Consider the following 24,806-nt stretch of genomic DNA (forward strand, 5'->3'; position numbering starts at 1 on the left):
GGTTAGCGTGTGAGGATTTTTTTTTGTTCTATAGGTCAACACCCAAATTAGATTATTGAGTGACGGAGAGTGGCATTATAATAGTGGCGGTATTTCCTTCCATTTGTAAATCTGCCAGTTATAGGTTTTTGTTTGTGAGAAGATGAGATATCCTGAGGGAATGGGTGCCAGTTCAACAGACACATAGCATCTGAGTAGACTACGGGCAAATTACATTTAATAATGAAATATGTAACATCATGAAAAAAAAAACTGACTAGACAGTGAAGAGTATACCAGTGGAGCAGGAAAAAGCTGAGTGGGGTCGTAACCAAGCATTGAGTCTGTTGTCAGTGTATGACCGTGATTACCAAAGAAAATAGAATGTTAACAGCCTTATACGAGATTTAAAGGGTGAATTCAGTTCTCCCACACTGCTAGCAGAGAGCTAAGTTTAAAAGGGAGCACTGATTGCTGATAAGGCTGATTCTCCATCCCTTATTCCATTTTAGCACATACCCACCCTGGGAGCGTAGCATTTAGTGTACAGAAGGAGGTTGTACTGGATTTATACAATATTGCTGAAACCACACTTGAACAGTGTGTCTGGTTTTGTTCACCCTTCTTGTGGAAAGACAGATATTGGAAAGGGTTTAAAAAAAAGGGAAAAAGAATGGTTTGAGAACTTACATTATTAAGGTAAAAAGACAGGCAAAACAAACAAAATCTGTTCTTAATGGAACACACAAGAGATCTAAGACACGTAAGTATTTGATGAGTGACTGCTTCATGCTTACTGGGAAATGAGCACAATCAATTCACCTCCAGGAATGAGTTCAAATCCAGCCCAGACCAATGACAAGAAAGTTACTGCTAAGAACTGCATCTGAAATGAATTTGGGCAACCTCAACCTAATTACTAGCAAACATGCCCCAACAGCCCCAAATTGCCAGTTAATAAGTTAGCAATGTTTACTTAGAGGTCATGAAGATGGCTGGTAGGAAGTTCTCTGGGGTAAAGGTATAGTGGGAGGGGGGATATTTCCTATGTGCACCAAATGTAGTGAAATCATAAACACATTCTTTATAAACATTTTTATGAATTCACTACACAATGTACAGACGAAATCTTCCCTCATTTTGGTGCGGAGTAGGGCTTGACTTGAGTGTTTGATTTTGACACCGGGGTGGGGGGTAAATTTTAACCCCCAAGAACGGGTGGGTTGGGGGCGGGCGGGGTGGAAAATTCCTCCGTTTTCAGAGCGAGACTGCATCCCAGCTCCAACACGCCCATTTCCGGGTTTAACCCAGGCAGGTTTGTCTGCATGTGGAGAGCATTCACCAGGAATCCTGCCCCCACTTAAAGCCGGCGGGCCGATAGTTAAAAGGGCAATGTACCTCATTGGGATACTTGAGGTACTTAATATTTTGTGTGTTGTAAGGTTAAATTTGTTTTATTATTCCCTGTTCGGGTTTCCCATCGCTTCCCATTCACGTCAGGTGAAAGCAGGAAGGGCTGGAGTGAGGTGAGTGCCTTTATTGCACTGCTTGTGGGCCCGGAGGAGCAGGAGTGCTTCACCCAGGCTCAACAAGCCTACCTGGCTGACAGGATCCCCGTGATCGGCCAACCCTCCCTTTTGGTGGACTTTCCCGTGATAGTGGAAGCCCACCTACATTTGACTCTTCACACAACCTCCAGTGACCTCCGATAAGAACATAAGAAATAGGAGCAGGAGGAGGCCATATGGCCCCTCGAGCCTGCTCCGCCATTCAATCAGATTATGGCTGATCTTCAACCTCAACTCCACTTTCCCCCCCGATCCCCATATCCCTTGATTCCCTTAGAGTCCAAAAATCTATCTATCTCAGCCTTGAATATACTCAACGACTCAGCATCCACAGTCCTCTGTAATAGAGAATGCCAAAGATTCACAACTTTCTGAGTGAAGAAATTCCTCCTCATCTCAGTCTTAAATGGCCGACCCCTTATCCTGCAACTATGCCCTCTAATTCTAGACTCTCCAGCCAGGGGAAACAACTTCTCAGCATCTACCCTGTCAAACCCCCTCAGAATCTTATATGTTTCAATGAGATCACCTCTCATTCTTCTAAACTCCAGAGAGTATAAACCCATTCTACTCAATCTCTCCTTATAGGACAACCCTCTCATCCCAGGAATTAATCTAGTGAACCTTCGTTGCACAGCCTCTAAGGCAAGTATATCCTTCCTTGGATAAGGAGACCAAAACTGTAGGCAGTACTCCAGGTGAGGTCTCACCAAAGCCCTGTACAATTGTAGTAAGACTTCCTAACTTGTACTCCAACCCCCTTGCAATAAAGGCCAACATGCCATTTGCTTTCCTAATTGCCTGCTGCACCTGCATGCTAACATTTTGTGTTTCTTGTACCAGGACACCCAAATCTCTCTGGACACCAACATTTAATAGTTTCTCACCATTTAAAAAATATTCTGTTTTTCTGTTCTTCCTACCAAAGTGAATAATTTCCCCACATTATATTCCATCTGCCACCTTCTTGCCCACTCACTTAACCTGTCCATATCTCTTTGCAGACTCTTTGTGTCCTCCTCACAGCTTACTTTGTACAGTCAGCAAACCTGGATACATTACATTCAGTCTCTTCATCCAAGTCATTAATATAGATTGTAAATCGCTGAGACCCAAGCACCGATCCTTGCAGTACCTCACTAGTTAAAGCCTGCCAACCTGAAAATGACCTTTTTATCCCTACTCTGCTTTCTGTCCGTTAACCAATCCTCTATCCATGCTAATACGTTACCCCCAACCCCATGAGCCCTTATCTTTTACGTGCCACCTTATCGAATACCTTTTGAAAATCCACCGGTTCCCCTTTATCTACCCTGCTAGTTACATCCTCAAAAAACTCCAATAAATTTGTCAAAAACGATTTCCTTTTCATAAAACCGTGTTGACTCTGCCTAATCATATTATGATGTTCTGAGTGTCCAGTTACCACTTCCTTAATATGGATTCCAGCATTTTCCCGATGACTGATGTTAGGCTAACTGGCCCTGTTTTCTCTCTCCCTCCTTTCTTGAATAGCAGGGTGACATTTGCTACCTTCCAATCCGCTGGGACCGTTCTAGAATCTAGGGAATTTTGGAAGATCATAACCAATGCATCCACTGTCTCTGCAGTCACCTCTTTAGAACCCTCAGATGTAGGTCATCAGATCCAGGGGATTTGTTGGCTTTTAGTCCCATTAGTTTCTCAAGTACTTTTCCTCTACTGATATTTACTTTAAGTACCTCGTTCTCATTAGCCCCTATTATTTCTGGTGTGCTTTTTGTGCTTTCTACTATGAAGACAGATACAAAATATTTGTTTAACGCATCTGCCATTTCCTGATTCCCCATTATAATTTCTCCTGTCTCAGTCTCTAGGGGACCAACGTTTACTTTTGCTACTCTCTTTTTTATATACTTGTAGAAGCTCTTACAATCAGTTTGTATATTTCTTGCTAGTTTACTTTCATATTCTATTTTCTCCCTTTTTATCGATTGTTTTGGTCGGTCTTTACTGGTTTCTAAAACTCTCCCAATCCACGATCTTCTTCCCGGCCTCCCGATCTTCTTTCTCGGCCCCCCCAATCTTTCTCCCTGCCTATGATCCCTCTCTCCGATCCCCAGCTGCGGCCCGCTGCAGCAGGCCTTCCTGCCCGACAGCCAGCCAGCTGTCAATCAGGCTGGCTGCTGAGCAGGAAACCCAGAAGTGCAATTGATTGGCCTCATTAAGATCGCGTCGCCCACTTACCTTCCGGGTTTCGCACCCGTAAATCTTAACATCCCTCCCACTCCATACCCGGCTTTGCAGTTATAATTTATCCCTAGGTGTCAAAAATGGGAATGAATTCCAAGCCATTATTTCAACAGCAACCCCTTCCCTCGCAACCTCTACCACTGAGAAGGATAAGCACAGTTTGAACACCTCCAAGTCACACATCATCCTGACTTGGACATATATTGTCATTCCCTCATCACCCTTGGGTCAATTATCCTGGGAGGACCATCACCACAAGGACTACAGCAGTTGAGGATGAAGGCATGCCACTTTCACAGGGCAACTAGGGTTAGACAATAAAAGTAGCCTTGCTAATGTCACCTACATAACTAGAACACATTTTTTAAAAAGTTTGACCACAAAATTCACAAAAAAGTAATTTACCTACAAGTGAAGGAGAACTTGGACAATGAATTCAGAGACAAAAAGGATAAATTTCAGACTCAAAAGGAGAGCATTGCAGGCTTGGCATCAAGGCATGAGAGATAATTTGCACAGGTCCTGAATGAGAGTCAAATAACAGGGAGAATGTGCAAGTTTGAACCAGAAGATACCTATAGACGTTTTGTTCCTACATTCTAATATTGCTATGGAGTTCCTCAGGGCACCATTTTAGGCCCAACTATCTTCAGCTACTTCATCAATGACCGTCTCTCATCATAAGGTCAAAGGTGAGGCTGTTTGCTGCCAATCACACAGCATTCAACTCCATTCCCAATTGCTCAGATACTGAAGCAGTCTATGCCCACATGCAGCAAGACCCAGACAACATCCAGGCTTGGGCTGTTAAGTGGCAAGTGACATTCACACCACACAAATGCCGGTAAATGACTATCTCCAACAAGAGATCCTAATCATCTCCCCTGACATTCAATGGCATTATCATTGCTGAATCCCCCAGCATCAACATCCTAGGGGACTGGTAACCAGAAACTCAATTGGACCAGCTGCATAAATGCCATGGCTACTAAAGCAGGTCAGAAGCTAGGTATTCTGCAGCAAGTGGCTCATCTTCTGACTCTCCAAAGCCTCTCTACCACCTATAAGGTACAAGTCAGGAGTGTGATGTAATACTCTCCACTTGCCTGGATGGGTGCAGCTGTAACAATACTCAAGCTCGACACGATCCGGGACAAAGCAGTCCATTTGATCGCACTCCATCCACCAACTTCCTCCACCACCGCCGTAACGTGGCTGCAGTATGTACTATCTACAGGATGCAGTGGAGCAATTCACCAAGGCTTCTTCGACAGCATCTCCCAAACCCATAACCTCCACCACCTAGAATAAAGAGCAGCAGGTGCATGGGAACACTGTCATCTCCAAGTCACACACCATTCCGACTTGGACATTTATCGCTGTTCCTTTATCGTCACTGGGCCAAAATCCTGGAACACCCTGCCTAACAGCATTAGGAGTACCTTCGCAAGGACTGCAGTGGTTCAAGAAGACCCACCACCACCATCTTCTCAAGGGCAACTAGGGATAGGCAGCAATACCTATATCTCAAGCATATATAAAAAGTCCTGTCACACAGACTTCCATCAAATATCCTGTTTATGCAAATCATTTAGATAAACTTTTTTGTAAGCATGGTACTTATCTGTACCATGCCTAAATTTAAATTTTCTATCTTTGAAAAAGTAGCTGCAGTAAAAGTTTAATTTCCAATTGACATCATCAAAATGTATACTTAAATTTACTTTGTAAGAAACATAATTAAAGCTGTAAAGACTATTAGGAGGAACAGTCACTGCACTTCAGAGTAATCCATTGTATGTGAAGTGCTTTGAGATACTAATGAGACACGATAAGGCACTGTATAAATGCAAGTCTTAATCGGTTTGTGTGTTGCCTGGCAGATAGTGCAATTTTCTGCCCGACTCTGTTGCTGCTGGATTTAGCAAAATTATTTCAAGTTTTGGATGATGCAGCAATACCACCTGCTGGAAGAAAGGTGGTACTACAAGGGAGAAAATTCACCAACAAAAACTGAAGTATTATATAGGGAAGTGTTTTTCTGTTTTACATTCATAGAATTTACAGCACAGAAACAGGCCATTCGGCCCAGCTGGTCTATGCTCCACACAAGCCTCCTCCCACCCCACTTCATCCCACTCTTATCAGTATATCCTTTTATTCCTTTCTCCCTCATGTGTTTATCTAGCTTCCCCTTAAATGCATCTATGCTATTCGCCTCAACTACTCCTTGAGGTAGCGAGTTCCACATTCTTACCACTCTCTGGATAAAGAAGTTTCTCCTGAATTCATTATTGGATTTATTAGTGACTCTTATATTTCTGTCCCCTTTTCATGTTAGAAGAATGAAGCCTTATTTAGCACAGGTGGTGGAACATTATCACCTGACCCACACATGGCAGAAAGTTCTTGAACAGGGCTATGACCTATTCTTTTTTCGAGTGTAACAATCCCCAATACACCAAGAATCCAGGATTCCCCCGTAATAAAAGCATAATTTGACTTAATCATCAGTGTCCCTATTCGTGTCCCACTCCTACTCTTTCTACCTTCTGCTCCAAAGGGAATCAAAATTCAGATGGCGTTTCTCATTCCTGGTATGTGGCAATATTTCTTGTAGATATAAACTTCCACGCTGACATATTACAAGTCCAGAAAATAGTGTTCAAAGACCTCCATCAAGTTCTATCTTGGGTTTCAATTGCAAGAATTGACAGGAATTTTATTAATACAATCATAAAAACAAGTGCAGACTTCCCAGATTTACTGCTGTACACTTGTAATTCTTGCCAAAGAACAGCCAGGAATACATAAATGATTCCTGTGGGTGTGCTGGTCGACAGTTCCCAAACCTTTTAAAATGTGTATATTATATTCAATCTTCTGCCAGTTTGAGAAGTAGCTTTTTTAAAAAAAGAAATCACAACATCCATGAAATCAGATTAAGGAAGGCCTCAAATTCTGTATATGACAAAAGCAAATTAAAAAAAAATCTTTGCATGAATTAAGAAATCAATGCTACAACTCAAGGACAGTCATTTTAATTCAATGAGGAGCCAATCCAATATTTATTCATCACTATTAGACACATTTGTAGTGAAAACCAATTATATAAGGAAAACTGCAACAAAGCTTTTCTCCATGGATGATAATCAGATCATCCCTTGCCTCCTTCCATCTGGTGCTGGAATCAAATTCTTTGTATCCGTCCAGGACGATGCTGCCAACAGCAAATGCTCAGACCCAACAAGCCCTGAACCTCTCCAGGCCCATCGCCTCTGCCTGTCCCAAGCTTTGAGTTACATCACCTGCCAACCCCTCTTGGAAATGGATAGTAAATTAGCACTGAGGCATGTTAAGCAACATCAACTCCTTCAAAAATGGCCCAAAGGCTACAATGGACCGTATGTCCATATAACCTGGGCTGGATATAGTTCAAATCTGCTGAAACAGATCGCAGAGAGTTACACCTGGTGAAAAATTGGATGATGAGCAATCAGAGACTGACGTTATCACTAGGCTTAGTGTAAGAGTACCAATACACTTTCACATGTGCTCTGCTATCTTTAATTCATCTCCTCAAATTGCTCCCACCACTATTTCAGCCTACTGTTACACAACTCAAAATGGTCTCTAGACACAAGCTAAGTTTGGAAGGACAAATTTGTAACTGCACTGCTCTGTGTTTTACTGCTCAAATGAAAACACTACAAAAAAAATACACCTATTACATTCTAGTGAAATCCTACTGACAACACACGCAAAAAAAATCAGGAAAAAAATTTATTGGTCTTAAACAAATATACAATTTACAGGGAAAGGTAGAAAGCTTAAACAAAAAGTCACAAAAAGCTGGTTCCTAACGTAGTCTTCCACCCTCTGGAAATAGGCGAGTAATGCAGCGTCGGCACAGTTAATTTTGGATGTTCCAATGTTTCCCTGTTACTTCTTGCCTGACTTCTTAATGCCTCCAGCAACTGCAGAGAAAAAGAACACCATCTATATAAACTCACAAGTATTAGTTTTGTTCTTCCTTTCTGAAGAACGTTTCCTCTGCTCCCTCTTTCCTGAAGACAACTTACTCCTTGCTGGGGTATTTTTCCATAGGCATCAGTCATCTTCTGGTACCCCACCATAGTGGCGATTCTTCACACATTGAGCACAGATTTGAGTGTTGGAAACTGATCCAACCACTGGGGCATCACAGCTGAGCCCAATCCTGCCCACACATCTGGAGGGTTCATTGGACACCAAGCAGGAACTGGAACCTTGCCTTGATTTTCGCCTCTCCAACACAGGAAATCTAAGGCCATTTGTAGCACCCCAAACACTGCGCTGGCTGAGAGCAGCTAACTCAGTTGGGAACTTCCAGATGTGCAGAGCTACATTACTCACTGCCTCACATTAATCACTGGATTACACCCCCAGCCATGTGCTAAAATAAGGAAGGATTGTAAGATTTAGAAAGTCAACCATAGTTGAAGGGGTGATGTCAGGAAGAGGGTTTTTGTTTTATGGGGCATTGGCACCAGTTCTTTGGAGAAAGGAACTAATCTGCAAGGATGGACTTCGTTCTGAATAGGAAGGGAGCTATTAAGGAAGCAAAATGGATAAATAGGGAAATGAAGAGTATTTTAAATAGAAAGAAAGGTGGCAAGGAAAAACAATCAGAAAAAAAAAAATAAAGAGGATGGAAACAGATGAGGTAAATATGCAAATGAAATTAGAGAAGGAAAATCAAAATCAACTAGTTGCAAGCAGGGAAAAGACCAAGGAGATGAGGCATTAGTTTGGACAAAAGAAAATCAAGGGAAAAGGAGTAGTGTTAATTAAAAAAAGTACAAGTAAAAGAAAGAAAGACTTGCATTTATACAGCACCTTTCATGACCCCAGGACATCGCAAAGTGCTTTACAGCCGATGGAAATACTTTTTTTTTGAAGTCTAGTCACTGTTGTAATGTAGGAAACATGGCAGCCAAGTTGCACAGCAAAGTCCCACAAACAGCAATGTGATAATGACCAGATAATCTGTTTTTAGTTGTTGGTTGAGGGATAAATGTCAGCAAGGACACTGGGGAGAACTCCCCTGCTCGTCTTCACAGGGATCTTTTACGTCCACCTGAGGGGGCAGACAGAGCCTTGGTTTAACATCTGATCTGAAAGACTGCACAGTGCTCAGTCAGTACTGTACTGAAGTGTCAGCTTTGATTTTGCGCTTGTCCCTGGAGTAGGACTCGAACCCACAACCTTCTGACTCAGAGGCGAGAGTGCTGCCCACCGAGCCACATATTACAATGATGTCACAGAAGGACATTGATTTAATAGCACTAACATAAACTTAGCTGAAAACTGGGCAGGAGTGGAAATTAAACATTGGGTTATTATTTTTTTTAAAGGAGGGGCAGGAGGAGGAGGAGAGGCAATATTGGCATAGGAGGGAATACAAACTGGAGAATGGACAGATGTACACCATAAAAGGTTCAGAGTAAATATGGTTGGAAGTCCAAAATGAAAAATGGATTACTACATTGGTGGGGTTGTACTTCAGACCCCCTAATTGTGGCAGGGAACTGGAAGAGAAATTCTGTAGACAAAACAAGGAGAGGCTAAGGAATAACAAAATTATCCTAGGAGATTTTAATTACCCACTCAGTGTAACTAAGATCATGAAATATTTACAGCTGAAGGATGACAATTCTGGGGAATTAAACACATCACTGTCTGAAAGGCTCCAACTCTGCATTCATGGCTGCGTTTTCAGAGACCAAGGAGCAGGTTACGCACGGAGTGAGGGAGCATGGTGTAGCAGCTATCAACGGAGTCTGGTTTCGACAGAGTCTATATTTGGGAATTTGGTGCAGTAAGGGGTGAGGTGCATTTGATTAGTCAGCAGAGAGGAGCGGACCGAGAGCGAGTCACAGCAACAAAACAAAACTGCAGTGTGACGACACAGGTAAGGTAGGTAGGTGGTTGGTTGGTGGTGAGTATCTCTTCTGTTTTCTTCTTTCTTAAGACAGTGGGCTAAGTAACATAGCATAAAACTAAATTTTTTTTAAAAATAAACAATTTAATAAATTAAACAAGGCCAGTACTTGGTTCAACCTAAAAAATAATTTGATTGGCATTGTAGTAATCAATTAAATAAGAGTTATGACAGGGCAGGAGATATGTTGCAGTTGCAATATGTAGGAGCTACTGGACAGTTTTGTCCACGGCAACTACATCTGTGGTAAGCATCTGCAGCTCAAGAAACTTCGGCTCCGAATTGAGGAGCTGGAGTCCGAGCTGCTGACATTGTGATGCATCAGGGAGGGAGAAAGTTACCTGGACACTTTGATCCAGGAGGCAGTCACGCCCCTTGGCACGTGGTCAGGGACAGAAGGGTGTGACTGCAAGTGAGGCAGGTACGGGGATCCTGGAGGTAGCATTGCAGAGGCCTCAGCCTCTGCACTTGTCCAATAGATACAAGGCTCTTGCAGCCCTTGTGGACAAGTGCAGGGACTGCAGGGAGGATGAGCAAATTGGCCACAGTGCCATGGTTCAGGGGGCCATTCAAATGGGGGGGATTAAAAAGGAATGTGGTTGTAGTAGGCGGCAGTATAGTTAGGGGGATAGACACTGTTCTCTGCAGCCAAAAGAGAGAGTCCCGAAGGCTGTGTTGCCTACCCGGTGCCAGGGTTAAGGACATCTCCTCAGGGCTGGAGAGAAACTGGGAGGGGGAGGATCCAGTTGTCGTGGTCCACGTAGGTACCAACGACAAAGGTAGGACTAAGAGAGGGGTTCTGCTGAGGGAGTTTGAGCAGCTAGGGACTAAATTAAAAAGCAGAACCACAAAGGTGATAATCTCCGATTACCTGGAGCCACGAGCAAATTGGCACAGGTTGAATCAGATCAGAGAGATGAATGCGTGGCTCAAAGATTGGTGTGGGAGAAGTGGGTTTCCATTCATGGGGCACTGGCACTAGTACTGGGGAAAGAGGGAGCTGTTCCGTTGGGACGGGCTTCACCTGAACCATGCTGGGACCAGTGTTCTGGCAAACCGAATAACTAGGGCGGTAGAGAAGGCTTTAAACTAAACAGGGGGGGGGGGGGGGAGGGAGGGCTCAGGTGGCGCAAAGTTTAGATTGATAAAGAGAAAAGACAAGGAAGTAGTACAGTAAAGTGATGGGTGTAATGATAAACAGAGTGGGTCAGGAAAGGACAGAGCATACAAACATAAGAATGGACTAGCAAATGGGGCCGGGGTAGGAAAGAATGGTAAAAAGACAAAATTAAAGGTTCTTTATCTGAATGTGCGCAGCATTCGTAATAAGATAGATGAAATGATGGCACAAATAGAAACAAATGGGTATGATCTTGTGGCCATTACAGAGACGTGGTTGCAAGATGACCAAGGTTGGGAGCTAAATATTCAGGGTTATTTAACATTTCAGAAGGATAGGAAAAAAGGTAAAGGTGGTGGGGTAGCTGTGTTAATAAAGGATGAAATTGGTATAATAGTGAGAAATAATCTTGGCTCAGATCATCAAGATGGCAAATCGATTTGGGTGGAGGTAAGAAATAGCAAGGGAAAGAAATCACTGGTGGGAGTAGTGTATAGACCCCCCCCCCAACAGTAGCTACGCTGTAGGGCAAAATATAAATCAGGAAATAAGGGGGGCTTGTAAAAAAGGTAATGCAATAATCATGGGCTATTTTAACTTTCACATAGATTGGACAAATCAAATTGGCAAAAATAGCCGAGGAGGAGTTCATAGAGTGTATTAGGGACTGTTTCTTAGACCAATACGTCGGGAAACCAACCAGGGAACAGGCCTTTTTGGATCTGGTAATGGGTAATGAAACAGGATTAATTAATGATCTCAAAGTAAAGGATCCCTTGGGAAGCAGAGATCATAACATGATGAATTTCACATCCAGTTTGAGAGCGAGGATCTTGGGGCTGAAACTACTGTATTAAACTTAAATAAGGGCAATTATAAAGGAATGAGGGCGGAATTGGCTAAAGTGGACTGGGTAAACAGATTAGATTGAATGATGGCAGATAAGCAGTGGCAAACATTTAAAAAGATATTTTATGACTCACAACAAAAATATATCCCTGTGAGGAGGAAAGACTCCACAAAAAGGGTGAACCAACCATGGCTAACTAAGGAAGTCAAGGATGGTATCAGGTTAAAAGAAAAGGCATACAATATGGCAAAGATTACTGGTAAGTCCGAAGATTGGGAAAACTTTAAAAACCAAAGGATGACTAAAAGAATAAAAAGGAAAAAAATAAAATGAGAGTAAACTAGCAAGAAATATAAAAACTGACAGTAAAAGCTTCTACAAGTATATAAAAAGGAAGAGGGTAGCTAAAGTAAACATTGGTCCCTTAGAGGATGAGACTGGGGAAATAATAATGGAAAACAAGGAAATGGCTGACAAGTCCCCTGGACCTGATGGCTTGCATCTGAGGGTCTTAAAGGAAGTGGTTACAGAGATAGTGGATGCATTGGTTGTAATCTTCCAGAATTCACTACATTCTGGAAAGGTCCCAGCGGATTGGAAAACCGCAAATGTAACACCCCTATTCAAGAAGGGAGTGAGACAGAAAGCAGGTAACTATAGACCAGTTGGCTTAACATCTGTCATTGGGAAAATGCTGGAATCCATTATTAAGGAAGTAGTAGCAGGACATTTGGAGACTCATAATAAAACCATGTTGACTCTCCTTGATTGTATGAAAGGGAAATCATGTCTGACAAATTTATTAGAATTCTTTGAGGAAGTAACAGGCAGGGTGGATGAAGGGGAACCAATGGATGCAGTATATTTGGATTTCCAAAAGGCATTCGATAAGGTGCCACATAAAAGATTACTGCACAAGATAAGAGCTCATGGTGTTGCGGGTAATATACTGGCATGGAGAGAAGATTAGCTAACTAACATAAAACAAAGTTAGGATAAAAGGGTCATTTTCAAAATGACAATCTGTAGCTAATGGGGTGCCGCAGGGATCAGTGCTGGGGCTTCAACTATTTGCAATATATATCAATGACTTGGATGAAGGAACAGTGTCTTACAGGCCAAATTTGCTGCTGATACAAAAATAGGTGGAAAAGCAAGTTGCAATGAGGACACAAAGTGTCTGCAAAGGGATATTGACAGGTTAAGCGAATGGGCAAATATTTGGCAGATGGAATATAATGTGGGAAAATGTGAAGTCATCCACTTTGGGAGGAAAAATAAAAAAGCAAAATGTTATTTGAATGGAGAAATACTACAAAATGCTGCAGTACAGAGGGATCTGGGTGTCCTCGTACACGAAACACAAAAAGTCAACATATAGGTGCAGCAGATAATCCGGAAGGCAAACAGAATATTGGCCTTTATTTCTAGGGGGGGGTGGAGTATAAAAGCAGGGAAGTCATGCTACAACTGTACAGGGTGTTGGTGAGACCACACCTGGAGTACTGCATACAGTTCTGGTGCCCTTATTTAAGGAAGGACATACTTGCATTGGAGGCAGTTCAGAGAAGGTTCACTAGGTTGATTCCGGGTATGGAAGGGTTGTCTTATGAGGAAAGATTGAACAGGTTGGGTCTATACTCATTGGAGTTTAGAAGAACAAGAGGAGATCTTATTGAAACATACAAGATTCTGAGGGGACTCGATAGAATAGATGCTGAGAGGATGTTACCTCTCATGGGGGAATCTAAAACTAGGGGGCACAGTCTCAGAATAAGGGTCGCCCATTTAAGACGGAAATGAGGAGGAATTTCTTCTCCCAGAGGGTTGTGAATCTTTGGACTTCTTTACCCCAAAAAGCTGTGGAGGCTGAGTTAGACAAATTTTTGATCAGCAAGGGTGTCAAAGGATATGGGGAAAGGGCAGGAGAGTGGAGTTGAGGTAAAAATCAGATCAGCCATGATCTCATTAAATGGCAGAGCAGGCTTAAGGGGACGAATGGCCTACTCTTGCTCCTATCTCTTATGGCTTGCACCTTCAACTGGAGATTGGTGCCTGGGTAAATAATAAATAAATTGGGATTAATATTTATCGTAGTATCTCTCCATCTTCCTAAACTATAAATAAGCTGACCTAGTTTTGGTGATACCTAACTTCTCAATGGCAAAATCAAAGCTTATCCCACCGCTTCTTACTCTAACTATTTTTTCCCCAATACTCAGCAACTATGCAATTCTTTCCTTCCTCGGCCTTTGCTTCCTCCTACATCTGTTAGATGTCAGCCTTGGCTCAGTGGCAGCATTCACGCCTCAGAGTCAGAAGGTCTTAAAGCTGAAGCTCCATTCCAGAGACTTGAGCATATAATCCAGGCTGATACTTCAGTGCAGTACTATGGAAGCACTCCACTGTCAGAGGCGCCATCTTTCGAATGAGAGGTTAAAACGAGGCTCCGCCTGTCCTCTCAGTTGGGCGCAAAAGACCCCATGGCACTTTTCAAAGAAAAGCAGGGGTGTTCTCGCGATGTCCTGGCCATTATTTATCCTTCAACCAACACCACTACAAAAAAAAAGCAGTTTAGCTGGTCATTTATCTTATGGCTGTTTGTAGAACCATGCTGTGTGCAAATTGGCTGCTGTGTTCCCCTTCATTACAACACTGACTACACTTCAAAAATACTTCATTGGCTGTAAAAGCACTTTCAGATGCCCATTGGTCATGAAAGGCAATATATAAATGAGAGTTCTTTCTACTGATTGGGACAGGGATGGAGTAAATGGAAAAAAGGAAACTTGTGCAGATCTCCTTCCTCAAGCAGCATGTCTATATGCCTACAAGGGGAGAGGCAGTGCTACACCTAGTTATGAATAATGAAGTAGATCAGGTAGAAGAATTAAATGCAGGAGTAGTGGCCATAATATGATACGGTTTAAGGTCCAAACAGAAAGGGGGAAAAGTTAGTACAAAAACAAAGGAAGCAAATTTGGAATAGAGCAGACATTAGAAAGATGAAGAGTGAGCTAGCTGAGGTTAGGTGGAACGAGAAATTGGCACAGGATTGTAGATCAACAATGGGATATTTTTTAAAAAGGGAGACTGCAAATTTACAGAATATATACCATTAAAAAAGAGACTACTTCAAGTTTCAGAATGCTGTAAAGATGTTAGAAACAAACTGAAAATTGAAGGCAAATGGAGCTTATAGGCATGGTAAAAATGAGATAATACAAGAAAATAAGGAAGAGGTTAAGAAAGGGGTAAGGAAAGCAAGGAGGGAGCACAAGAGAACATAAAATTATTAAAAATAACAGTAAAGTATTCCACAAATAAGTCAGCAACAAGAGAATTGTTAAGTGTGAGGTGGGGCCCCTGAGCGGAGAGGATAGTGATTTACTCGAAGATAAGCAGAAATTGGCAGAGAAACTTAACAAGTACTTCCCAAAATAGAGAAGGATGTTGGGGGGTTGGTTAAAAGTAAGATGAAAGATATTATGATAAAAGGAAAGAACGAGAAGTTAGTTAAGCTAAAGGAGGACAAAGTACTGGATGAGATATATCCAAGGATCCTGAGGGAAATGGGAGAATAGCTGAAGCCCTAGAAATTGTATTTCAGGATTCTATTGCAAGCGGATATGTCCCGGAGGACTGGAGTGACCAATGTAATACCCATTTCATTGATAGAAATGTTTAAAATTATGAACAGATGGGACAGAGTAGATAGAAACAGACATTCTTCAGTGATTGAGGGGTCTAGAATAAGACGGCATAGATTCAAGATTAAAATGCAAGACTGAGGACAGAAATCAGGAGAAACTGAGATTTTACAGTGTATTGAGGGGCTATGGAATGCACTATTGGAGTTAATGATTGAAGCAGAGATCATGTCAACATTTGAGAACAGGTTAGACAGGTGGTTGGAGGAAAGGGGAATAATGGGAAACGAGAACAGAGCAGACACAAGGGAATAGGACTACTGCTCATGGAGGGTTAACTGCGACATGGACTGGTGGGCCGAATGGCCTGTTTCTGTGCTGTAATTTCTACGTAATTCTATGCATAATACAACCACTAAAAGTTGATCAGTTGCACTGTCCTAAATTAAGTTGGTGAAACCACCTATACTCAAACATAACATACTAGATTGTGCTTTAGTCCACCATGCACGTTGGAGTGCAGATACAGGAGCCAGAGACTACTGTTGGCCATTTGACTCTTCTTTCATATTGGTCAATCCCATTCAGTGCTCATCAGTCCAAAACATGCCCATTACTAATCTAATGATAATGATATTGGTTGACCACCCATAGTACCACACATGCTTTATAGCAGCGTTACAGAATGCAGTAAAAAAACACTTAAGAGCCAATGTGATCATGGTTTCCTACAACAACCGGGCCGGTCCAAGGTCACAAAGCACAATTCCTCCCCAGTGGGTTTAAATGAAAGGGTGGGATAGAGGGGTGTTTTTCTGACCTGTCTTGTTACACATGATAGTTTGGATATCAGCTTTCATTTGCTGTCAAACTTATTTTCTTGGAGTGAAGTTTTTTCAAACCCACAGCAATCAAGTTACTCACTGAGTGGCCCTTTGCCTGCAGCTTTCGTTTTCATCTCATCAAGTTTTTTCTGCTCCTCCTTCTTCTTCTGTTTGAAAGCAATATCATCCTGCAAGGACAAGGGAAGTCATTCAGGATATGTGACTCTACAGCAAACACTGAACATGCTGGCTGCAGACACAATGTAATCTAGCTGAATTAATAATTAGTTATTTGCACAAATGCTTATCCATGCTGTTGATGTCTCCAGACTTTAATGCTCACCTTGGTGGCCAGCCATCCTCCATAAACTCCAACTTGTCCAAAATTCTACCGCATATATTCCCTCCCAATCACCCATCACCCTCACTGACCTACAAAATGTCTCCTGGTCTCCCAATGCATCACATTTATAACCCTTGTCCTCCTCTATAAATCTCTCTATAACCTTGCCCCACCCTATCTCTTCAATCTTCTCTGTGTATCCGCTGAACTTTCCGTTTCTTTGACATTGACCAGTTGTGCATCCCCCTCGCTTTACCTCACCACTGATGTGGAGATGCCGGTGATGGACTGGGGTGGACAAATGTAAGGAGTCTTACAACACCAGGTTATAGTCCAACAGCTTTATTTGAAATCACAAGCTTTTGGAGCTTTCCTCCTTCATCAGGTGAGAGTTAGAGAAGATTGAAGAGATAGGGTGGGGCAAGGTTATGGAGAGATTTATAGAGGACGACAAGGGTTATAAATGTGATGCATTGGGAGACCAGGAGACATTTTGTAGGTCAGTGAGGGTGATGGGTGATTGGGAGAGAATATATGTGGTAGAATTTTGGACAAGTTGGAGTTTATGGAGAATGGCTGGCCACCAAAGTGAGCATTAAAGTCTGGAGACACACTCCTTCGTCACACTCACCTGACAAAGGAGGAAAGCTCCGAAAGCTTGTGATTTCAAATAAAGCTGTTGGACTATAACCTGGTGTTGTAAGACTCCTTACATTTACCTCACCACTGGCAGCAGCTGCCTCAGTACTACCTTTTGGAATTCCCAAATAAACCTCTCCACCTCTCTGCACTTTTAACGACCGCACCACCCCCCTCAAAGCCCATCTCCTTGGTCAAGCTTTTGGTCATCCCTCCAATACCTCATCCAATCTGCCTATCCTCATGCCTGCAACCAGACAGTAGGTATCAGCAGTCTGTGTGGGCACTTGAGGTTGAGCATCACAACCAAGCTCGTGCCTGACACCCAACATCGACGCACGTCACTAGAAAGAGATCAGTAGAACCCTGGGTCGTATTTTGCCTTTCCCTAGCCCCGAGGCTAATTGTAGTGTTCCCTACTGCAGTCCTGGCAGCAAGCTTAAAAAATGAAAGAAAACAAAAATTTCCCACACTCTGCAACCTAACTGGTTCACTAATGTTCTTCGGCAAATATAGCTCAGCATTCTGTTCACTTTATCGATTGCTGCTGTCTAACGATTTGGGCATGCCAAGTGTTGCGATTTATGTGATGACTCAATAAACAGTCATCTAAATTTTCCAGGATGGAGTGCAGTTCTAGCAAAGTGATTTGCTGATCCATGTGACACTGCATGCACTATAGCCATGTAACCAGAGTCAGAAATAGCTATTTTTAGGACTTAGAAAAAAGATTCTGTCAGCAGCCCACACAGACCATTTGTAAATTCATTCTGCGTTGTGCTTTGACAGCAAAAAGCATTGAAGACTGGTTAACCATGTATCACAATTCCATGGTGAACCTGGATCGTCCTCCTCCCCAATCTAGTCACTTACGTTGATATGAAGATTCTCAGTGATAATCTTGGTTTGGTTTTAGTCCATTATTCATTTGAATCAATAAAACTAGCAGAATGCTGAGCTACATTCAGTATGCTATATGTCTGAGGCAATCATCCTGAAACTGTACAGTGCTCTGGTCCAGCCACCCTTTAGGCACGGTCACCGAGGCACAACGGAAACAACCAAACCCTAGTGATGTAGGAAAGGGTAATGTGGCTAATGTCAGAGAGCCAATGTGAGGGAAGCTTATAGATGTACATTAGATCCTAAGTGGAACAGGAAGGGTAAATCCAAAGCACTACTTTAAGTTAAACAACTTGCAAGAAGAGGACATGGGTACAAACTAATTAAAGGCACGGTCAATACTCAAGTCAAGATGCAACTTTTTCAGGCAATGGCCAACATCTGGAAGGTCAAGAGCATGATTTAAGAGTTAGATGCTGTGATAGGGGTGCAAAATGAGGGCAGACCTTCGGTTTACATGGAAAGATGACGAGATGCTACAAATGGCTTTCCTTGTCTGACCTTTGTAAAGTGGTTATTCTTGCCCAGTAACTATGTCCATTTGTAACAAATTATTCCACCTAATCTGGATGTACTGTCGGTGATTTACTGAAAGAAACAGATCATGGCACTAAGCAGCAAGACTGGCTCATTACAAAATGTGGTGCCACTATTTAACTTCTGGCAAGTTTAGACCCAGAGACCATGCATTATACAATAAGATACACAGACCTCATCCATTTCCTTGTTTGATTTTTTAGGCTGTTTTAATGGTTTCTTCTTGCCTCCTATAAGCACAAGGAAAACAAAAGGAACATATGAGGTGGAAATTAAAAGACAACAGGAAAGCATCACAAGTCAGTACTGATGCTATAAACTTGTGGAATTTATACATTGGGATTGTTGCTGCATAAACTGGGGAATGTGCTTTTAAGGTTCCTGTCCATTTTTTTGGTTCATGTCAGCCTTGATTCAGTGGTAGCACTCTCACCTCAGTTAAAAAATCATGGGTTCAACCCCCACTTTAGGACTTGCACACATAATCAAGGCTGACACATTAGTGCAGTACTGAGGGACTGCTGCATTATCAGAGGCACTGTCTTTCAGATGAGATGTTAAACCGAGGCCCCGTCTGCCTTCTTGGGTAGGCATTGAAGATCCCATGGCCTATTCAAAAAGATGGGAGTTGTCCTAGCTCTTGATTGTCCCTCAACTAACACGACTGAAACAGATTAACTGGTCATTTATCTCATTGCTGTTACTGGGACCTTGCTATGTGCAAATTGGTTGCCACATTTCCCTATATTATCACAGTAACTACATTCCTTAAGTAATTCATTGTCCCAAAGCGCTTCACAACCATTGTGAAAGGCACTAGATCAGCATCTTGTGATGTCCTGAGGACATGAATCACACTATATAAATGCAAGTTCTTTCTTTCTTACTTATGGATTCTGGATACAGCATAAGCAACCCAATAAGATGCAGAAATGATTGTACAATCACTTGGATTCAGCCAATGTCAATTTGTAATGCAAAAGCTCCATTAGTAGAGCCAAGGCCCACTCCAATTGTTAAGTTGGCAAACGGATCACATGTACAGTCACAGACCAGGAAAGTGATAGGTTCAATTGCTGCTCCTTCTGCCATTCTCCACCCCAGACACACTCTAGTGGGGAAAGGGAGGGGAATATTCCCTCACAGGAAACCCCACCCACCTCAGGTCTCCTCCCCACAACCAGGGCCAGCAGTATAACTGCCCTCAAGTACTTTAAAACTTGTCTATTTGAAATATTTCAACATGAAGAACTCCCACTCCACCCTCATGCTCAACTCATCCACCTCACTCTTTCTTCAGTCCCCTTCAGTCCTCAAAGATGGGGCTCGATACTAACTGGTTGGGCACCTGCAGAACAGATTTTTGCAAGTGAAGCAAGAGATAGATCTGAAGCACAAAGATCAAAAAGAGATGCGTTTGGGGAATGGGCCAGAGTGGACAGCTGCCTGAGGCACCTTGGGCTCCTTCCACCATTCCCTGCCCCAGACACACTCCGGTGGGGAAAGGGAGAGGGGGAATATTCCCTCACAGGAAACCCCACCCACCTCAGGTCTCCTCCCCACGGACATTGCTGCCTTTCCCGGGAGGGGGGGGGGGGGGGGTGAGTTCACCCTCTCTCGGCGGGAGGGGGGGGGGGTTAAGTTCACCCTCTCTCGGCGGGAGGGGTGAGTTCACCCTCTCTCGGCGGGAGGGGGGGGGGGGGGTGAGTTCACCCTCTCTCGGCGGGAGGGGGGGTGAGTTCACCCTCTCTCGGCGGGAGGGGGGGGGGGGGGGGTGAGTTCACCCTCTCTCGGCGGGAGGGGGGGGGGGGGGGTGAGTTCACCCTCTCTCGGCGGGAGGGGGGGGGGGGGGGGTGAGTTCACCCTCTCTCGGCGGGAGGGGGGGGGGGGGGGTGAGTTCACCCTCTCTCGGCGGGAGGGGGGGGGGGGGGGGTGAGTTCACCCTCTCTCGGCGGGAGGGGGGGGGGGGGGGTGAGTTCACCCTCTCTCGGCGGGAGGGGGGGGTGAGTTCACCCTCTCTCGGCGGGAGGGGGGGGGGGGGGTGAGTTCACCCTCTCTCGGCGGGAGGGGGGGGGGGGGGTGAGTTCACCCTCTCTCGGCGGGAGGGGGGGGGGGGGGTGAGTTCACCCTCTCTCGGCGGGAGGGGGGGGGGGGGGGGTGAGTTCACCCTCTCTCGGCGGGAGGGGGGGGGGGGGGGTGAGTTCACCCTCTCTCGGCGGGAGGGGTGAGTTCACCCTCTCTCGGCGGGAGGGGGGGGGGGGGGTGAGTTCACCCTCTCTCGGCGGGAGGGGGGGGGGGGGTGAGTTCACCCTCTCTCGGCGGGAGGGGGGGGGGGGGTGAGTTCACCCTCTCTCGGCGGGAGGGGGGGGGGGGGGGGTGAGTTCACCCTCTCTCGGCGGGAGGGGGGGGGGGGGGGTGAGTTCACCCTCTCTCGGCGGGAGGGGGGGGGGGGGGGGTGAGTTCACCCTCTCTCGGCGGGAGGGGGGGGGGGGGGGGTGAGTTCACCCTCTCTCGGCGGGAGGGGGGGGGGGGGGGGGTGAGTTCACCCTCTCTCGGCGGGAGGGGGGGGGGGGGTGAGTTCACCCTCTCTCGGCGGGAGGGGGGGGGGGGGGTGAGTTCACCCTCTCTCGGCGGGAGGGGGGGGGGGGGTGAGTTCACCCTCTCTCGGCGGGAGGGGGGGGGGGGGTGAGTTCACCCTCTCTCGGCGGGAGGGGGGGGGGGGGTGAGTTCACCCTCTCTCGGCGGGAGGGGGGGGGGGGGGTGAGTTCACCCTCTCTCGGCGGGAGGGGGGGGGGGGGGTGAGTTCACCCTCTCTCGGCGGGAGGGGGGGGGGGGGTGAGTTCACCCTCTCTCGGCGGGAGGAGGGGGGTGAGTTCACCCTCTCTCGGCGGGTGGGGGGGGGGGGGGGGTGAGTTCACCCTCTCTCGGCGGGAGGAGGGGGGTGAGTTCACCCTCTCTCGGCGGGTGGGGGGGGGGGGGGGGTGAGTTCACCCTCTCTCGGCGGGAGGGGGGGGATGTAACACACGCCGGGCCTTCCCCACACCGGAGCTCCAGTCATGCCCTCGCTCTCGGGCCGGTCTCCATCTCGCTGTACAGTTGCTCCCCGCTCCCCGGCCCCCGGTCCCCGGTCCCCCGGTCCCCGGCCCCCGCTCCCCGCTCCCCAGTCCCCAGTCCCCGGCCCATCGCCTCACCTTCTCGGCCCGACATCTTCTCTCTCTCTCTCGCTACCGCGCGCTGCTCACTCACAAGGACCCAGGGAGATAGGAGCCCTGCGCCCGCCTGACCGACCGAACAAACGACTGCAATCACGTGACAGCACGGCACAGCGCCACCTAGCGGGGCCCCTAGCTGATTGCTTCTTCTGCAAGACGCTGCTGCCCCTTTTTTTAAATGATAGAAGGAACTTGGGTTGATGACAGCGCCTTGTCCTCAGGATGTACTTACTTTGATCCACTTTTAATTCCCTTATTTAACATAAGATATAGGAGAAATATAGGAAATAGTAACTCCACTTTCCCCGTATCCCTTGATTCCCTTAGTGTCCAAAAACCTATGGATTTCAGCTTTGGTTATACTCCGGGACTGAGCATCCACAGCCCTCTGGGGTGGAGAATTCCAAAGATTCACAACCCTCTGAGTGAAGAAATTTCTCCTCATCTCAGTCCTAAATGGCCGACCCCTTATCCTGAGACTATGCCCCCTAGTTCTAGACTTTCCAGCCACGGAAACTTTTTTTTTAAAAATCGCCCTTGTTTTTATGCTTCCTTTATTTTCTTTAAATGCCCATGAGTTTTACTCATTTGGAATGACAACAATTTCAGTTTAAACATGTAGCTTATTTTGATGTGAGACAATTCAAGCTTCAGAATGCCATGAAAAAATAAAGAGGTTAGAAACAAACCAAAATGGAAGAAGGGAGCACATGGGTAATGCAGGTATGATAAAAGTGATACACGAGAACATATAAATGGAAAATTAGGTCTGATCGTCTCGCCTTCTCGACCCAACATTGAGAACATGATAAAATAAGGAAAAAGATTATATGAAAGGGATAAGGAAAGCAAGTGGGGAATATGAGGAGAGAACCTCAAAAATATTAAAAGGAACAGTAAAGCATTCTACAAATTTTACAGCAACAAGAGAATTGCTAGATGTGAGGTGGGGCCCCTGGGAGGAGAGGATAGTGAGATGGTAGAAGATAAGCAGAAATTGATGGGGATACTAAACAGTATCTTCCCTTTAGTGTTTACAAAAGAGAAGGATGTTGGGGGCTTTGTTAAAAGTGAGATGAGGGATATTAAAATAAAAAGGAAAATGTTAGAGAAGTTCGTTAGGCTAAAGGAAAATAAAGTGCAGGATAGGATATGTCCAAGGATCCTGAGGAACAGAGGCACAGGCGTAGGCCATTTAGCCCTTCGAGCCCATTCCGCCATTCAATGAGATCATGGCTGAGGGGGAAGAAATAGCAGAAGCCCGAGGTATATTTCAGGGGTCTATTAAGAGCAGATATGTGCCGGAGGATTGGAGTGGCGAATGTAATATCCATTTTCAAAAAGTTAGACAGAGCTAACCTGGGTAATTACAGGCCAGTTAGTTTAATATCGGTGGTAGGGAACATTTTAGAACCTTTAATTAAAGATGAAATTGTTAAATATCCAAATGAAGAGAAAATAATTAGAAGCACTGACACCGTGTACCCACGCACAGCTACAGAACACTGACACAGTGTACCCACACACAGACACTACACAGTGTGCCCACACACAGACACAGAACACTGACACAGTGTACCTACACAGACACAGAACACCGACACAGTGTACCCACTCACAGACACTACACAGTGTGCCCACACACAGACACAGAACACTGACACAGTGTACCCACACAGACACAGAACACTGTCACATTGTACCCACACACAGACACAGAACACTGACACAGTGTACCCACACACAGACACAGAACACTGACACAGTGTACCCACTCACAGACACTACACAGTGTGCCCACACACAGACACAGAACACTGACACAGTGTACCCACACAGACACAGAACACTGTCACATTGTACCCACACACAGACACAGAACACTGACACAGTGTACCCACACAGACACAGAACACCGACACAGTGTACCCACACACAGACACAGAACACCGACACAGTGTACCCACACACAGACACAGAACACCGACACAGTGTACCCACACACAGACACAGAACACTGACACAGTGTACCCACACACAGACACAGAACACTGACACAGTGTACCCACACACAGACACAGAACACTGACACAGTGTACCCACACACAGACACAGAACACTGACACAGTGTACCCACACACAGACACAGAACACTGACACAGTGTACCCACACACAGACACAGAACACTGACACAGTGTACCCACACACTGACACAGAACACTGACACAGTGTACCCACACACAGGCACTACGCTGACACAGTGTAACCACACACAGACACTACACTGACACAGTTTACCCACACAGACACAGAACGCTGACACAGTGTACCCACACAGACACAGAATACTGACACAGTGTACCCACACAGACACAGAACACTGACACAGTGTACCCACAAAGTGTACCCACACACAGACACAGAACACTGACACAGTGTACCTACACAGACACAGAACACTGACATAGTGTACCCACACACAGACACTACACTGACACAGTGTACCCACACAGACACAGAACACTGACACAGTGTACCCACACAGACACAGAACACTGACACAGTGTACCCACACACAGACACTACACTGACACAGTGTACCCACACACAGACACAGAACACTGACACAGTGTAACCACACACAAACACACACAAACACTGACACAGTGTAACCACACACACACACAGACAGAACACTGTCACAGTGTAACCACACAGACACAGAACACTGATACAATGCACCGCTTCTGTCACTCACCGTGCTGACATTGTGTACCTACACACAGACACAGAATACTGGCACAGTGTACCCACACTGACACGCACAGTACCCTTACAGACACAGAACACTGACACACTGTACTCACACACAGACACTTCACTAACACACCACACCTACACAGATAGACACAGAACACTGACACAGTGCACCCACACACTGGCACAGAGCACTGACACAGTGTAC

At 45.1% G+C, this 24,806-nt stretch overlaps 1 protein-coding gene across 1 annotated transcript; it reads right to left on the reverse strand.

Annotated features, from left to right (window-relative positions):
- Window positions 1–7,549: 7,549 nt before the first annotated feature.
- On the reverse strand, window positions 7,550–21,935 carry tma7 (translation machinery associated 7 homolog). Its single transcript, XM_067999094.1, has 4 exons — window positions 21,820–21,935; window positions 18,803–18,858; window positions 16,307–16,394; window positions 7,550–7,756 (listed from the first exon to the last, which is right to left on the reverse strand). Exons 1-4 carry the CDS (start codon window positions 21,833–21,835, stop codon window positions 7,722–7,724), a joined length of 195 nt encoding a protein of 64 aa, XP_067855195.1. The 5' UTR covers window positions 21,836–21,935; the 3' UTR covers window positions 7,550–7,721.
- Between the last annotated feature and the right edge of the window lie 2,871 nt (window positions 21,936–24,806).

Source organism: Heptranchias perlo, chromosome 17 (assembly GCF_035084215.1).
Source record: "Heptranchias perlo isolate sHepPer1 chromosome 17, sHepPer1.hap1, whole genome shotgun sequence".
NCBI classification, from domain to species: Eukaryota; Metazoa; Chordata; class Chondrichthyes; order Hexanchiformes; family Hexanchidae; genus Heptranchias; species Heptranchias perlo.